This window comes from Podarcis liolepis (assembly GCF_965112155.1).
Source record: "Podarcis liolepis genome assembly, chromosome: 13".
NCBI lineage: Eukaryota > Metazoa > Chordata > Lepidosauria > Squamata > Lacertidae > Podarcis > Podarcis liolepis.
The window spans coordinates 10,404,921-10,422,987 of NC_139573.1; the positions used below are offsets into that span (position 1 = coordinate 10,404,921).

The window sequence follows — 18,067 nt, forward strand, 5'->3', positions numbered from 1 at the left end:
AACTTTGCTGGCTTTATCCTCTCTTTATATGCAGGCAGGTGAATCTCTCCCATCTAGATTCTGTGCACTGTTTAATTTTCCCATCAACCAAAACCTCCCTTCATTTGCAGGGTGTTGACAAAGTTCTACCAGCAAATCCTGGCCTTGGTGTTTGCTGTTGATGAGATCAACGAGAATCCCAGCATGTTGCCCAATGTCTCTCTCGGCTTCCACATCTATGATAGCTATTATGATTCAAAGATGACCTACCGAAACACTCTGGACCTGATCTTTAAATCACGTCACTTTGTTCCCAACTACATGTGCGGCATCCAGAAAAATGTCATAGGAGTCATTGGGGGACTCAGCTCTGATACCTCCTGGTGCATGGCAAACGTCTTAGGTCTTTTCAAGATTCCACAGGTAGAATATGGATTTTGAAAAACAGAGATGTCATGCTTTTCTTGAATTAGGAATCTACTGATTCATAAATATGGAGTGGGGAAATAGACAATGTAAAAGGGCCATAATATGCATATCCAACAATGTGTGTAAGAAGGGCAATTTGTGTTGAATAGATATAATAGAAGATTTCTGTAAAGCTGCCAGGTTTGTAAAGGAGGCACCTAGACTGGTTCATATACAACAATCCTGAATGAACTGCACTGGCTGTCTGTGAGCTACTGAATATATGATATTGACATTGGCTTCATAGGCAAAAATAGCTGAGAACACATTAACTAAAAATGTTCCTCCCCTTAAAAATCAAGATAGTGCTTTCCCAAAGTATGCTGTTACTCAACATTGTTCACTTTCAGAGGCTAATTGAAAACACTGTTTTCTTCTTATTGTTCTGGCATTTCTCACTTCAGAGCATTATAGAGTGGTGTCAGCATTGTGCTATTCTGCCTCCAGAACGAATTAAGTACTTAACCCGAGGTACCACTGTACAATCTAATGGAGCTCTTCAGGATTTCCCAGGAAAACTTCCTGAGAGAGTACTTAGTATACAGAGAATCAACGGCTCCCTACAAATATTACAAAGGTTACAGAGCAAAAGTACATAATCAACAATTTCTATCACTCCACTTCCACCTTGGAGTTTTGCTTAATCATCCACTTACTAAATAAACATGAGCCATGATAAATGCTCCCCTACTCTTGGTTACAGTCAAAATGTACAAGAATGAAGCTGTGATGATGCCATAATATTAATATTAAATATCAATAGATAGAGAATCAACCTCTCTCTTAAACCGCTATAAAGGTTACAGAGCAAAAGTACATGATCCACCTCCACTTTGGAGTTTTGTTGAGTCTTCCATTTAGTATATTAACATGAGCGATGATAAATGCTCCTCTCTACTTGTAGACTATCAGTGTGTACAAGTATAAAGCTGGGATGATGCCATAATAATAAGAATAAATATCTGTAGAAACCATGAGCAAGATTATATCTGTTTTTCTATGTAATTTGGTACATTTGGGATATATATTCAGTGTGTGTGGGGGGGTGTTTATATACAAATATCAAATATTTTGGGATATCATGATTTCTTGTTTCCACTTGGAAACGTTTGGCTTTTGCTTTTTCCAGATTTCATATGGTTCATTTGAACCAGCCATAAATGATGGAACCAAGTTCCCTTCCTTTTACCGCATGGTCCCCAATGAAGACCTTCAGTATCAGGGAATTATCCAGTTACTTCTGCATTTCAGATGGAAATGGGTTGGGCTCATGACTCCAGCTAATGAAGCTGGGGAACGTTTCTTACAGACAATTGAGCCAATGCTTTTCAAGAATGGAATCTGTTCAGCATTCACAGAAAGAGTTAAACCCAATATACATTATAACAGTAACTTACTAGAAATGGTGGACATAAAGGTTTTGTCACCAAGTTTCACAACAAGCAAAGCTAATGCAATTCTTCTACATGGAGGAAGTAGATTTAGTATATGGTTGTTAACTGCTTTAAGCTCAGTGGAGTTTACTCAGCTACTGTTTCCTCAAAAGAAGTCACGTGAAGGAAAAGTATGGATTACAACTACCCAAATTGATTTCATATTATATAGCCTTCAAAAATTTACTGTAAATATACGAATGCTCCATGGTGCTATATCCTTTGCAATTCACTCCAAGGAGATTCACAACTTTCAAGACTTTCTTCAGAGTGTATACCCTCATTGGACAGAGACAGATGGTTTTATCCAAGATTTCTGGGAAGATGCATTCAGTTGTTCACTTCCAAATTCCACTATCTCAGCAACCATGTGTACTGGGGAGGAGATGCTGGAGAGCCTCCCTGCACCATTTTTTGAAATGAGCATGACTGGCCAGAGCTACAGTGTTTATAATGCTGTCTATGCTTTGGCACATGCCTTAAATAGCATGCACTTAGCTGCAGTCATCTGCAAATGGAGAGGTGGTAGAGGAAGACTCTCTCCTCAATATGTAGAACCTTGGCAGGTATTGTTCTCTGTTACAAAGCATTCACTGCATTGGTACATTATGATAGTTGGCATTTAATCATCAGTAAAGAAATAAAAGAATAAAACTTAAGAAATTAAAAATAAACCTTAAGTAAATTTAATGTATGAAAGATGGGAATTAGAGTATTTCCTATAATGATACTAAACAGAGTTTAGATGACACAGGCTTTCAGAATCAACAGACTACCAAAAACTACATGTAACTGAAGCTGTGCCATCCACCTTCTCCATATTATAAAACCCCTCCATTTTCAATCCAAATCCCTCCCCAGTTCTCTCTGTCTCTCTTACCTGTCCAGTTCCCCAGTGGTGTAAGGTTGGGGGCCTGGGGCCCATGGCCCTGGGAGCATTATTCTGAGGGAGCACAACCAGGATCCCAACCCCAGGCATTGGCTTTTGCAGGGATCCTCATATCCAAGAGAAAAAAGAAGAGCAGCCCACCAGGGAGCTGCCTCTACCTGGGCACCTCCTGGAAGGCCTTCTCCCCAACTCCTCATCTTTCCCTGTATGTCCACCACCAGGGAGGTTCTGCAGCCTCACTGGTAGGTCCCCAGAAGAAGCTAGCAACTGTGTGATCACTGTCTCTAGACCCTTTTCTGCCTTTAAGTCTGGATTTCAGTCTGACGCATCCTCTTCCTGCTCCCTTAACCCTGTTGCCTCTTCTGTTTCTGACACCTCTTCCTCCCAGCCGGCTCCCTCTTCTCCCACTGACCACTCCTTGTCATCCCACCACCAATCCCCTGGCTCTGAGCCTCCTTTCCTTGGGGTGTCCCTTGGGGGTTCCCCAGCTGCTGCTTCCTTCCACTCCTCTGCATCCAACATCCAACCATGCTCAAATCCACTCTATAAACTATGGAAAGGTCCATTCCAAGGTTCTCATGTTACATTCCTATCGTTTGAGCACATAAGCTCCCATCTCTTCTCTTACATGAATTTCCCTTCCTTTCTTGGATACAGACAAAGGCTGGTGTCAAGCAAGCAAGTCTATGGTCTCTTCTCTCCATTATAGATTTATGCAAGTATGTTGAATGTTGAATTGGCACTGATTCATGATTTCCTACTCCTCCTGTATGGGCAACTAAAATATGGATGCTCTTTGTTGTGAACTGAAGTGTTTAACTTCAATGCTCCTTCCACTTAGCTCCACTCATTCCTGCAGAGAATCTCATTCAACAACAGTGCTGGAGATGAAATTACATTAAATGAATATGGAGAGTTAGCAGCTGGCTTTGATATTACCAACTTGGTAACTTTCCCAAATAATTCCTATGTCAGAGTCAAAGTGGGAAGTTTGGATCCTCAGGCCCCTCCAGGGAAAGAGCTCACCATTAATGAAGACAGAATCAAATGGAACAGACGATTCACTAAGGTATGGAAATAATGGCACAGTCCCTGAAAACCCAGAATTTGCAGTTATCCACAAAATGGGATGTAACAAAAGCACTTCATACATTATTCATTTTGAAATTCACTAGAACCTCAAACCACTTCAGACTAGTGATGAGTTAGAATCGAGGTGTGCTCCCAGACCTCTTGCTACAAACGGAATGCAACTCCTCCCAGAACAGGTCAGGCGTAGGAACCTAAAGCATTTCTCTCTGAGACAGGATGTGGCCTTACAGGAAACCACAACCCAAAATTCATGGAATGATTTCCTAGTCCTAGTTGCTTGTAATGAACCTGCAGGTAGGCGCAGAACCACTATAATGGCTTACCTTTTAATTCCTTGTGCCACAGGAACAGCATGTGAACTCCTTGAAGCAAATGACATTAAGTGGTGACTCCATCAAAAGGCCAAGCCAGGGGTGAAATCAAACCGAATTCTTACACAGCTGTAAGGTTGAATGGTCTAGGCATCTTCTTAAGTTTGTGCCACTTGTGTAGCTACGGAACATTTCACACTATTAGTACTCCTATTTACTATTAAATCACCTGATATTGGATATTTGATAGATTCCCCAAAACAATATAATAATATTAAACTCTTCCTATCTCTTTGCATAGGTGCCACCGCTTTCTCTATGTAATGCCAACTGCCATCCTGGTTACGGGAAGAAAAAGAAGGAGGGGGAGAAGTTTTGCTGCTACGATTGTGATCCATGTCCAGAAGGAATGATTTCAAATGAGAAAGGTTAGAGATGACATCTTAAGATACTGCAGAACCTCTGGGCTCCTGGCAATTTTTTTGACATTAAACTGCTGCAGGAGAGAAGGCTTAAATTAACAGATGTGTTCTTCTCATTGTTTATAGATAACATCAATATATTTTAATCTTTAAAACATCTTGAAGATTTCTTTTTTAAGTGGAAGCTAATATATTTTACCTCCAACTTCTACAAAGTTGGGGTGGAATAGAAGTGGTGTTTTCTCCTCTAAGTATCAGGTTGTTTGACAATAGTGTGAAACTATTATCAAATTCGCTTTTCTGAGATCCAAAGATTTCAGCTGTAATGCATTTCTCATTTTGTTGTACTGTTTATGTGGCTCTAAGAAAAAGCAGGGAGACAATAAAGAAAAAAAAGATGTTACCCATGTAGAAAATCCAGTATTGATCCACAAGTTTTATTTTTGATACACCTATTATAAAAGCATTTGGACTTGAAGCTCTTATACATTCTGACATAGAAAACACTATGCTAAATGGACTAGTGATGTGGAATTCTTAAGAATATTTTTGGTTACTTCAAATTGTCACACATTGTTTTTGTATTTTCAGACATGGAAACATGTGTCAGTTGCCCAGCAGATCAGTATCCAAACAGCGACCAGGATCTATGCATTCCTAAGATTCCAAACTTCCTAGCCTTTGATGAAACCTTGGCCATTGTTTCATCTTCCTCTGCACTTTTATTCGCTCTAATCACAATTCTGGTGCTCAGCATCTTCATTAAGCATCGCGATACAGCCATAGTCAAAGCCAACAACTCAAGCCTCACCTATGGTCTCCTTATCTCCCTCCTCTTGTGTTTCCTCTCTTCTTTGCTGTTTATCGGAAAACCTAATATGGTGACTTGCCTTCTCCGACAAACTGCTTTTGGCATTGTCTTCTCTGTGGCCCTCTCCAGCATCTTAGCCAAAACCATACTGGTGGTTTTGGCATTCATGGCTACCAAACCAGGATCCAATATGAGGAAATGGGTAGGCAAAGAACTGGTTTATTCCATTGTCTTTTCCTGCTCCATTGTTCAAGTAGGGATCTGTGTCCTCTGGCTGGCAACCTCTCCCCCATTCCCAGATGTGGACATGCACTCAATGACGGAAGAAATCATATTTCTATGTAATGAAGGGTCAGTCTCCATGTTCTATTGTGTTTTGGGCTACATGGGATTACTGGCCACTTTCAGCTTCACGGTAGCCTTCTTAGCCAGGAAGTTGCCTGACAGCTTCAATGAAGCCAAGTTCATCACCTTCAGCATGCTGGTCTTCTGCAGTGTTTGGCTCTCCTTCATTCCAACCTACCTGAGCACCAGAGGAAAATACATGGTGGCTGTGGAGATCTTCTCCATCTTTGCTTCTGGTGCTGGGTTACTGGCTTGCATTTTTACCCCTAAATGCTACATTATTGTGGTGAGGCCTGACCTGAACAACAAAGAGCAGCTAACACAAAGAAAGGTATAAATGACAGTGGAATTTGTGGTTCTGTTGAGTCTTATGGACTTGGTGGCGGGTATCACTTTCCGAGTTCTTGCTCTGGATCTTTGTAGAGTTTGCTCCTTAACTGTTTTGTCTGCCAAAGATGTCCCAAAGGCAATGGGTTCAGATTTTTCCTCAGGTTCTAGTCCCAAAGCCTTTTTCACAAATGAGTAATGCTGTAAAGCAGTGGAGGTTTAGGTTCAAAATTTCCATTTCCTAGGTGGGTTCCCTTCCTAGGTTTACGAGACCCATCTGCCCCTCATTTCCCTCTACAGCACCTGCAGTAGCCACCTTTTTAAGCATTGGGCCCACTTTTTCTCTTATCTGCTATGTCATGTCTTTGCATGCAGAGAAATTCCCTAACAGACTGAGGATTTGAGGCCCATTGGCTGCCCTCACCTGGTATAGGGAGCCAGCCAGTTGTATCTGATTCATGGGATGTGGCTGCTGTTGCAAGCTGACAATTTCCAAGAGCCACAGGTGAGAACTGAGTGAAGGGGTGGGGATCAGAGGTAGACAAACTACCCCAGAAGGAGCATGACTTGGTCCCCACTAGAGTTACTACCCCTCCCTAATACTCCATACACCCCTGTCATGTATTAAAGGTAAAGGGACCCCTGACCATTAGGTCCAGTCATGACTGACTCTGGGGTTGCGGCGCTCATCTTGCTTTACTGGCCGAGGGAGCCGGCGTACAGCTTCCGGGTCATGTTGCCAGCATGACCAACCGCTTCTGGCAAACCAGAGCAGTGCACGGAAACGCTGTTTACCTTTCCGCCGGAGCGGTACCTATTTATCTACTTGCACTTTGACGTGCTTTCGAACTGCTAGGGTGGCAGGAGCAGGGACCGAGCAATGGGAGCTCACCCCGTCGCGGGGATTTGAACCGCCGACCTTCTGATCAGCAAGCCCTAGACTCTGTGGTTTAACCCACAGCGCCACCTGCGTCCCTTAAACATTGCTGCCTCTCCCCGTCGGGGAATCGAACCCCGGTCTCCCGCGTGACAGGCGGGGATACTTACCACTATACTAACCTGTCATGTCTTACTGTATATTTAAAGCAAATGGAATCTTAATAGCAAAACTCTCAGCCTTTTCATTTAGAAATGGTTAAGTTCAGTTGATCAACGTTCTACATGTACTGTATAAATGATTGTTAATAAAAAGTCTCTTATCAATTACTTCATGGTATCTACAAATTCATCTTGAAGACAAAAAAAGCGTACCAGAAACAAAAAACATTGTGAAATAGTTAAGGGCTCTACAACTGAGGCGCCAAGCTTGGCGCATCTCTCTTTTCCAAGTTCTTGCTGTTCTCCATCATGCCTTGTGTGCATCTGATATCCCATTGATGCTATAATCCAGTGCCCTCACTTCTTGATAAGGCAAGGATGCTATCCAGAATTGCTGCCACCATTCAGTTAATGTGATGGCAAACCACGTCTGATCAGTGTTACATAGGTGGGAGAGAGAAGAAGAAGAAGAAGAAGAAGAAGAAGAAGAAGAAGAATTTATTATTTATACCCCGCCCATCTGGCTGAGTTTCCCCAGCCACTCTGGGCGGCTCCCAATCAGTGTTAAAAACAGTACAGCGTTACATATTAAAAACTTCCCTGAACAGGGCTGCCTTAAGATGTCTTCTGAATGTCAGGTAATTATTTATCTCTTTGACATCTGATGGGAGGGCGTTCCACAGGGCGGGCGCCACTACTGAGAAGGCCCTCTTTCTGGTTCCCTGTAGCCTCACTTCTCGCAATGAGGGAACCGCCAGAAGGCCCTCGGCGCTGGATCTCAGTGTCCGGACTGAACGATGGGGGTGGAGACGCTCCTTCAGGTATACAGGACCGAGGCTGTTTAGGGCTTTAAAGGTCAGCACCAACACTTTGAATCGTGCTCGGAAACGTACTGGGAGCCAATGCAGATCTCTCAGAACCGGTGTTATGTGGTCCCGGCGGCCACTCCCAGTCACCAGTCTAGCTGCCGCATTCTGGATTAATTGCAGTTTCCGGGTCACCTTCAAAGGTAGCCCCACGTAGAGTGCATTGCAGTAGTCCAAGCGTGAGATAACTAAAGCATGCACCACTCTGGCGAGACAGTTCGCGGGCAGGTAGGGTCTTAGCCTGCATACCAGGTGGAGCTGGTAGACAGCTGCCCTGGACACAGAGTTAACCTGCGCCTCCATGGACAGCTGTGAGTCCAAAATGACTCCCAGGCTGCGCACCTGGTCCTTCAGGGGCACAGTTACCCCATTCAAGACCAGGGAATCCCCCACACCAACCCGCTCCCTGTCCCCCAAAAACAGTACTTCTGTCTTGTCAGGATTCAACCTCAATCTGTTAGCCGCCAGTACTAACAAATTTGGAAGTAGGGAAAGGATGGGGCCATTTCAACTCAATCCTGCTGACCTTGTAGGTTCATTCCTTGCCTATGATTTTGTGATATTACACATATAATTACGTTGGCAGATCCAGCTTCCTGTCTACCAGCTGCAGTAATAGATGCTTTTGGATTCACTATCTGCGGTCTGGATTCAGACCATTCCTCCTAGGCTGGGGAAAAAAAACGGTGAACACAGCTTTTTTTCTAGAAGCCGAATCACAGGCCAAAGCGATGCAGTGACTTTTGGAAACTGTGGGATAACTGCTCCTCCCAGGGCAGGATGGGAAATATCAACAGTTGCAGGAATGAAGGATCCAGCACCATATAAGGACGGGAAAACATCATGGGGGGGAATTGTCACACGCAGGAAGAAATAAGGATTACACTTAGAGTTCCTCAATTGAAACTTTATAAATTACCTAATATGCCAACAGAAATAGAAATCAGAAGACTGTAGTTGTTATCTAACAGATTATATGTACATGGAATGCAATGGAAGTTATTAACATAGTGGAACACAGAAATAATGAAGAAGAATGAAGCCATCAAATTTAGCATTCAAGGGGAAACGTTTAATTAAATCATATAATTGGCATTTGGATAATTGGCATTCATAATTGCATTAATTAGATAAAATTGGTATTGTTATATTGAGGTCGCTATTGGAACCATAATGGTAAATCAATAAAAATATATATTTAAAAATTAATAATAGTTATATTTTGGCAGTTCCCCTACTGCTGATGCGCCATAGAATCCAAAAACACTGCACAAGTGATTCTCTCCCCTATCATTACTCAAATTACAATAATCAAACTACCTGACAGAACCGCCAAATGCCACGGTGTAAAAAAAGAATCAACAAGCAAGCCTGAAATGATTATAAGCTCCTCTGTGCTCCATAGACAACTAGGCAGGGCTCTGTTACTTATCAGTTATCACTTTCCCTCTTTCATATCAAACCACTGCATCTTGTTTGGCATCCAAGGCATTCTGTTGTGACAATGTTCAAGCTAACAATAAGGTGGATACATGTCCTTTAAAGTGCTAGATTGACAGAGTCAGCTGCCACCCAATTTGTCTTGTTCATATCAGGTGGAGGAGAGGAATAACACTGTCGAGAGAAGCAGGGGAGTCCATGCTCACAAGAGTATTTGCCATCAGGATGTTGCTCCTGCTGCTTCTGCTGCTCCCCAATATAGTGTCCCAAGGACAAAGTGCTAAATGCACAACAAATAATCCTGTTCATGTTCCACACGAGTGGCATGAGCCAGGTGACCTGGTCATTGGTGCAATGGCATCTCATATCTTTTACATACACCCTAAATTATCCTTCAAGAAACACCCTTCCCAGAACTTCATGGTTGCCCCAATGTAAGTAACTGTTAATTAATATTATTTTAATTATTCCTTATATGCTATATCTGACAGAAAATAACTTTGAGTGATTGCTATAGAATTTAATTTTTAAATGTGTGGAGAGATTTTATTAGAAATCTCTGTACGTATAGGCTATGTGCATACTGTCAACGAACAATAAGCTTTTTTGAGTCTAATTGTGTAAAGACAGATAGAAAAGAGAGTAGGAGAAAGAGAAAAGAGATGGCATAAAAAATAGGAAAAGTATATAGCAAAGTAGTATGGTACTGAAGTTTTTGATGATACCTAAATTTTCAAGGTGGCAAAAACAAACACAGGTTGCTGAAGATATAAAGAAATATGCAACAGCTTTTTTAATTACACAGTATTCTTAGATTGCCCAAATAAGTAAATAAACTTTGCTGGCTTCATCCTCTCCTTATAGGGAGGCAGGTGAATCTCTCCTATCTAGATTCTGTGCACTGTTTAATTTTCCCATTAAACAAAACCTCACTTCATTTGCAGGGTGGTGACAAAGTTCTACCAGCAAATCCTGGCCTTGGTGTTTGCTGTTGATGAGATCAATGAGAATCCCAGGATGTTGCCCAATGTCTCTCTTGGCTTCCACATCTATGATAGCTATTATGATTCAAAGATGACCTACCGAAACACTCTGGACCTGATCTTTAAATCACATCAGTTTGTTCCCAACTACAGGTGTGGCATCCAGAAAAATGTCATAGGAGTCATTGGGGGACTCAGCTCTGATACCTCCTGGTGCATGGCAAACGTCTTAGGTCCTTTCAAGATTCCACAGGTAGAATATGGATTTTGAAAAACAGAGATGTCATGCTTTCCTTGCATTAGGAATCTACTGATTCATAAATATGGAGTGGGGAAATAGACAAAGTAAAAGGGCCATAATATGCATAACCAACAATGTGTGTAAGAAGGGCAATTTGTGTTTAATAGATGTAATAGAAGATTTCTCTAAAGCTGCAAGGTTTGTAAAGGAGGCACCTAGACTGGTTCATATATATCAATTCTGAACGCACTGCACTGGCTTCCTGTGAGCTACTGAATATATGACATTGACATTGGCTTCATAGGCAAAAATAACTGAGAACATATTAACTAAAAATATTCCTCCCCTTAAAAGTCAAGATAGTCCTTTCCCAAAGTATGATGTTAATCAACATTGTTCACTTTCAGAGGCTAATTGAAAAAGTGTTATCTTGCTTTGTTCTGGCATTTGTCATCTGTGATGTCAGAGAGTTATATAGTGGTGTCAGCATTGTGCTATTCTGTTGCATTGTTGTATTTCATTTTAGTTGTTTTAAATAGTGCTGGTACAGTATTTTATTGACATTTTATATGATTTCGTTTATTGTGCTCAGAGATGAATAGTATTCACAATCTAATGGAGATCTTCAGGATTTCCTAGGAAATCTTCCTGAGAGAGTTCTTAGTAGATAGAAAATCAACCGCTCCCTACATTCATTACAAAGGTTACAGATCAAAAGTACATGATCAACAATTTCTATCACTCCACTTACACCTTGGAGTTTTGCTTAATCATCCACTTAGTATATTAACATGAGCCATGATAAATGCTCCCCTATTCATTTTTTAAAAATATATTTATTAAATTTTCCACTTCAACAATCCTTTCCAATGATATTAAATATTCCAAATTATACATATTATTCAACAATCAAACAGTCCAAATATTATGCCAAATTATAAAAAATATATATGGGGATATCTTCCCATGTTCTGAGGTCGGGGGTGGTTCTGATCATCTCATACTTCTGCTGCTTTCATAATTTTCACGATAGTTCCCATAAATCATTTCGATGTTAATCCTCATTACATTTCACAGCCTCTGAACAAGCGAGATAAAACAAAACAATATATTCTGTCTGGAATTTACGTTCTCTCTGTATGTTCACAATGTCTCTTCACAAAATGATGTTTCCGCCAAGCCAGTCCAAAAATCTTCTCATCTCAGGAAGCAGCCAAGTCAGTCCAGATAAAATCAAAGCAAGGCATCTGCCCAATGCTTTAAGACCAGCTGTCCTTCAAATGGTTAACCTGTCCAGGGAAGGTTTTGCCATATAAAACTGGGAATGCAAATATTAAGTAAGATATTAAAAGGCACCTATCCCCCTAAGGCACCGCATTCTGGCGAACCAGAGCAGAGCACAGAAACACCGTTTACCTTCCCACCTGAGCGGTACCTATTTATCTACTTGCACTTTTGACGTGCTTTCAAACTTCTAGGTTGGCAGGAACTGGGACCGAGCAACGGGAGCTCACCCCGTCTTGGGGATTCGAACCTCGGACCTTCTGATCGGCAAGTCCTAGGCTCTGTGTTTTAACCCGCAGTGCCACCCAGGTCCCCTAATGACAATTAGACTCATATTATATCACCAAATACACCACCTCCCCAGTCTCGCTTGCGATAAAAAATCAGGCAGTTGATTCTTTCACAGGAGGATTTTGCCATATAGCATAGCAAAACAAAATATTATAACAAAGGAGGCTCACCCTCCACACACACACTTTCAGTTCCAACATACCAAGTCTACATAGATGTTTATCCTTTTTCCATTCGAATCCTTTTTAGCACCTCAGTGGATGAATTAATTAGAAGAGTAGTTTCTTCCCCTTCGCTCAGATCATGTTCAAAACTTAAATCCAATTTTTCATCTTAAGAACTGGAAGCTTGCTGCTAAATGGTGGTGACTTTGGAGAGTTGCCAAGAAACATTCCCGGCTTTCCAATCAGCGTCCCCCAGCCCCCCCCCCTTCCTTCTGAATTTGGGGCCAGGTGTTGGGCAATCTGTGGATGAGCTGCCACTCCCCAGCCTGGGGAATGTAGGGAGGCTGATTACTCCCTTCTCAGCCTCTGATTCCAGAACGTACGGCAGTGATGGAATTCAGCAATCCTCCAACGCAGCTCGCCAGCAGCTCCTCCCCCAAATGCTCCCCTATTCTTCGATACAATCAATATGTACAAGAATGAAGCTGTGATGATGCCATATTAATAATAAATATCAACAGAAAACATTGAGCAAGGTTATCTGTGTTTTCCTATGTAAGCTGGGGTTGGTGCTGTCCCTAAACTTGGTAAACTTGGGATATACGGTAGATTCAATATATATTCAATATTTTAGTGTGTGTGCATGCACGTGTTTATATTTGAATAAACAGGAATATCATGAGTTCTTGTTTCCACTTGGAAACGTTTGGCTTTTGCTTTTTCCAGATTTCATATGGTTCATTTGAACCAGCCATAAATGATGGAATTAAGTTCCCTTCCTTTTACCGCATGGTCCCCAATGAAGACCTTCAGTATCAGGGAATTATCCAGTTACTTCTGCATTTCAGATGGAAATGGGTTGGGGTCATCACTCCAGCGAATGAAGCTGGGGAACGTTTCTTACAGACAATTGAGCCAATGCTTTTCAAGAATGGAATCTGTTCAGCATTCACAGAAAGAGTTAAACCCAATATACATTATAACAGTAACTTACTAGAAATGGTGGACATAAAGGTTTTGTCACCAAGTTTCACAACAAGCAAAGCTAATGCAATTCTTCTACATGGAGGAAGTAGATTTGGTATATGGTTGTCAAGTGCTTTAAGCATGATGGAGTTTACTCAGCTACTATTTCCTCAAAAGAAGTCACATGAAGGAAAAGTATGGATTACAACTACCCAAATTGATTTCATATTACATAGCGTTCAAAAAAGAATTAATGTTAATATACGAATGCTCCATGGTGCTATATCCTTTGCAATTCACTCCAAGGAGATTCACAACTTTAAAGACTTTCTTCGAAGTGTATATCCTCATTGGACAGAGACAGATGGTTTTATACAAGGTTTCTGGGAAGATGCATTCAGTTGTTCACTTCCAAATGCCACTCTCTCAACATCCAACGATCACATGTGTACTGGAGAGGAGATGCTGGAAAGCCTTCCTGCACCATTTTTTGAAATGAGCATGACTGGCCACAGCTACAGTATCTATAATGCTGTCTATGCTTTGGCACATGCCTTAAATAGAATGCACTTGGCTGCAGTCATCCGCGAAAGGAGAGATGATGGGGGAAGACTCTCTCCTCAATATGTAGAACCTTGGCAGGTAATGTTCTCTGTTACAAAGCATTCACTTCATTGATACATTATGTGAGATAGCATTTAATCATTAGTAAAGAAATAAAAGAATAAAACTTAAGAAATTAAAAATAAACAAGTAAATTTATTGTTTGAAAGATGGGAATTAGAATATTTCCTATAATGATACTAAACAGACTTTAAATGATACAAACTTTCAGAAGCAACAGACTACCAACAACTAACTCCTTCACGCTGCAAACCCCTCCGTTTTCTCCAAATATCCCTCCCCAGTTCTCTCTGTCTCTCTTACCTGTCCAGTTACCCAGCGGTGTAAGGTTGGGGGCCTGGGGTCCATGGCCCCGGGTGCATAATTCTGACGGAGCAAACCAGGACCCCAACCCCAGGCACTGGCTTTTGCAGGGATCCTCATATCCAAGAGAAAACAGAGGAGCAGCCCATCAGGGAGCTGCCACTACCTGGGCACATCTTGGAAGGCCTTCTCCCCAACTCCTCATCTTTCCCTGTCTGTCAACCACCAGGGTTTTCTGGGCGCTGAAGCCTCACTGGTAGGTCCCCAGAAGAGGCTAGCAATTGTGTGATCACTGTCTCTAGACCCTGCTTTTCTCCCTTCTCCTCTTCTGGATTTCAGTCTGGCACATCCTCTTCCTGCTCCCTTAACGCTGTTGCCCCTTCTGCATCTGACACCTCTTCCTCCCAGCCGGCTCCCTCTTCTCCCACTGACCACTCCTTGTCATCCCACCACCAGTCCCCTGGCTCTGAGCCTCCTTTCCTTGGGGTGTCCCTTGGGGGTTCCCCAGCTGGTGCTCCCTATCACTTCTCTGAATCCAACATCCAACCATGGTCAAACCCACTCTATAAACTATTGAAAGGTCCAGTCCAATGTTCTCATGTTGCATTCCTATCCTTTGAGAACATGAGCTCCCATCTCTTCTCTTGCATGACTTCTCAAATTCCTTCCCTTTCTTGGATACAGACAAAGGCTGGTCTCAAGCCAGCAGGTGTATGGTCTCATCTCTTCATAATATATTTATGTAAGTCTGTTGAATGTTGAATTGGCACTGATTCATGATTCCCTACTCCTCCTTTATGTCCAACTAAAATATGAATGCTCTCCAATGTGAACTGAAGTGTTTAACTTTGATTCGCTTCCTCTTAGCTCCACTCATTCCTGCAGAGAATCTCATTCAACAACAGCGCTGGGGATGAAATTACATTAAATGAGTATGGAGAGTTAGCAGCTGGCTTTGATATTACCAACTTGGTAACTTTCCCAAATAATTCCTATGTCAGAGTCAAAGTGGGAAGTTTGGATCCTCAGGCCCCTCCAAGTAAAGAGCTCACCATTAATGAAGACAGAATCAAATGGCACAGACGATTCAATAAGGTATGGAAATAATGGCACAGTCCCTGAAAACCCAGAATTTGTGGTTATCCACAAAATGAGATGTAACAAAAGCACTTCATAGATTATTCATTTTGATATTCACTAGAACCTGAAACCACTTCAGACTAGTGATGAGTTAGAATTGAGGTGTGCTCCCAGACCTCTTGCTTCAAACGGAATGCAACCCCTCCCAGAACAGGTCAGGCATAGGAACCCAAAACATTTCTCTCTGACACAGGATGTGGACGAACAGGAAACCACAACCCAAAACCCAAAAGTCATGGAATGATTTCCCATTGCTAGTTGCTTGTACTGACCCTGCAAGTAGGAGCAGAACCACTATAATGGCTTACCTTTAATTCCTTGTGCCACCACAAAGGAACAGCATGTGAACTCCTTGAAGCAAATGCCATTAAGTGGTGACTCCATCAAAAGGCCAAGCCAGGGGTGAAATCACACCGAATTCTAACACAGCTGTAAGGTTGGATGGTCCAGGCATGAATACTGATATCTTTTTAGTTTGTATGATGCTTAGAACAGCAGCTTTTTACCACAATGTACGTGCCACTTGTGTACCTACGGATCATTTCATGCTATTAGTCCTCCTATTTACTATTAAATCACCTGATATTGGAAATTTGATAAATTCCTCAAAACAATATCATAATATTAAACTCTTCCTATCTCTTTGCATAGGTGCCACCGCTTTCTCTATGTAATGCCAACTGCCATCCTGGTTACGGGAAGAAAAAGAAGGAGGGGAAGAAGTTTTGCTGCTATGATTGTGATCCATGTCCAGAAGGAATGATTTCAAATGAGAAAGGTTAGAGATGACATCTGAAGATAATGCAGAACCTCTGGGCTCCTGGCAATTTCGTTGACATTAAACTGCTGCAGGAGAGAAGGCTTAAATTAACGGATGTGTTCATCTCATTGTTTATAGATAACACCAATATATTTAAATCTTTAAAACATCTTGAAGATTTCTTTTTTAAGTGGAAGCTAATATGTTTTCCCTCTAACTTCTACAAAATTAGGGTGGAATAGAAGTGGTGTTTTCTCCTCTAAGAATTAGGTTGTTTGCCAAGGGGGTGAAAGTCTCATTAAACTCGATTTTCTGAGATCCAAAGATTTCAGCAGTAATGCATTTCTCATTTTGTTGTACTGTTTATGTGGCTCTAAGAAAAAGCAGGGGGACAGTAAAAACAGATGTCACACATGTGGAAATTTCCAGAATAGATACAGAATAGATATAGTTTTATTTTTGATACACCTAGTACAAAAGCATTTGGGCTTGAAGCTCTTCTACATTCTGACGTAGAAAACACTATGCTAAATGGACTAGTGATGTGGAATTCTTAAGAATACTTTTGGTTACTTCAAATTGTCACACATGGTTTGTGTATTTTCAGACATGGAAACATGTGTGAGTTGCCCAGCAGATCAGTATCCAAACAGCGGCCAGGATCTTTGCATTCCTAAGATTCCAAACTTCCTAGCCTTTGATGAAACCCTGACCATTATTTCAACTTCCTCTGCACTTTTATTCTCTCTGATCACAATTCTGGTGCTCGGCATCTTCATTAAGCATCGCAATACAGCCATAGTCAAAGCCAACAACCAAAGCCTCACCTATGGTCTCCTTATCTCCCTCCTCTTGTGTTTCCTCTCTTCTTTGTTGTTTATTGGAAAACCTAATATGGTGACTTGCCTTCTCCGACAAACTGCTTTTGGCATTGTCTTCTCTGTGGCCCTCTCCAGCATCTTAGCCAAAACCATACTGGTGGTTTTGGCATTCATGGCTACCAAACCAGGATCCAATATGAGGAAATGGGTAGGCAAAGAACTGGCTTATTCCATTGTCTTTTCCTGTTCCATTGTTCAAATAGGAATCTGTGTCCTCTGGCTGGCAACCTCTCCCCCATTCCCAGATGTGGACATGCACTCAATGCCTGAAGAAATCATATTTCTGTGTAATGAAGGGTCAGTCTCCATGTTCTATTCTGTTTTGGGCTACATGGGCTTCCTGGCCACTATCAGCTTCACGGTGGCCTTCCTAGCCAGGAAGTTGCCTGACACTTTCAACGAAGCCAAGTTCATCACCTTCAGCATGCTGGTCTTCTGCAGTGTTTGGCTCTCCTTCATTCCAACCTACCTGAGCACCAGAGGAAAATACATGGTGGCTGTGGAGATCTTCTCCATCTTTGCTTCTGGTGCTGGGTTACTGGCTTGCATTTTCACCCCTAAATGCTACATTATTGTGTTGAGGCCTGACCTGAACAACAAAGAGCAGCTAACACAAAGAAAGGTATAAATGACAGTGGAATTTGTGGCTCTGTTGGGTCTTAGAATACATGGACTGGGTGGCGGGTATCACTTTCCAGGTCCCTGCTCTGGATCTGTGTAGAGTTTGCTCCTTAACTGTTTTGTCTGCCAAAGATGTCCCAAAGGCAATGGGTACAGATTTTTCCTCAGGTTCTAGTCCCAAAGCCTTTTTCACAAATGAGTAATGCTGTAAAGCAATGGAAGTTCAGGTTCAAAGTTTCCTTCTCCTAGGTAGGCTCCCTTCTTAGGTTTACGAGACCCATCTGCCCCTCATTTCCCTCTACAGCACCTGCAGTAGCCACCTTTTTGAGCAATGGACCCACTTTTGCTCTCATCTGCTATATCCTGTCTTTGCATGCAGAGAAATTCC

General features: G+C 41.9%; 2 protein-coding genes across 2 annotated transcripts; both read left to right on the forward strand.

The window, feature by feature from the left end:
* Positions 1–240: 240 nt before the first annotated feature.
* Positions 241–6,178, forward strand: LOC310692597 (vomeronasal type-2 receptor 26-like; the record flags this gene model as incomplete). The annotated part of the gene is made up of 5 exons (XM_083473540.1): positions 241–402; positions 1,577–2,446; positions 3,611–3,838; positions 4,474–4,600; positions 5,186–6,178. 5 exons carry the CDS (start codon positions 241–243, stop codon positions 6,085–6,087), a joined length of 2,289 nt encoding a protein of 762 aa, XP_083329666.1. The 3' UTR covers positions 6,088–6,178.
* A 3,468-nt stretch (positions 6,179–9,646) lies between these two features.
* On the forward strand, positions 9,647–17,707 carry LOC310692598 (vomeronasal type-2 receptor 26-like; the record flags this gene model as incomplete). Its single annotated transcript, XM_083473541.1, has 6 exons — positions 9,647–9,855; positions 10,366–10,657; positions 13,111–13,545; positions 15,145–15,372; positions 16,069–16,087; positions 16,785–17,707. The coding sequence occupies 6 exons, from the start codon at positions 9,647–9,649 to the stop codon at positions 17,684–17,686; spliced, it is 2,085 nt and encodes a 694-aa protein (XP_083329667.1). The 3' UTR covers positions 17,687–17,707.
* Between the last annotated feature and the right edge of the window lie 360 nt (positions 17,708–18,067).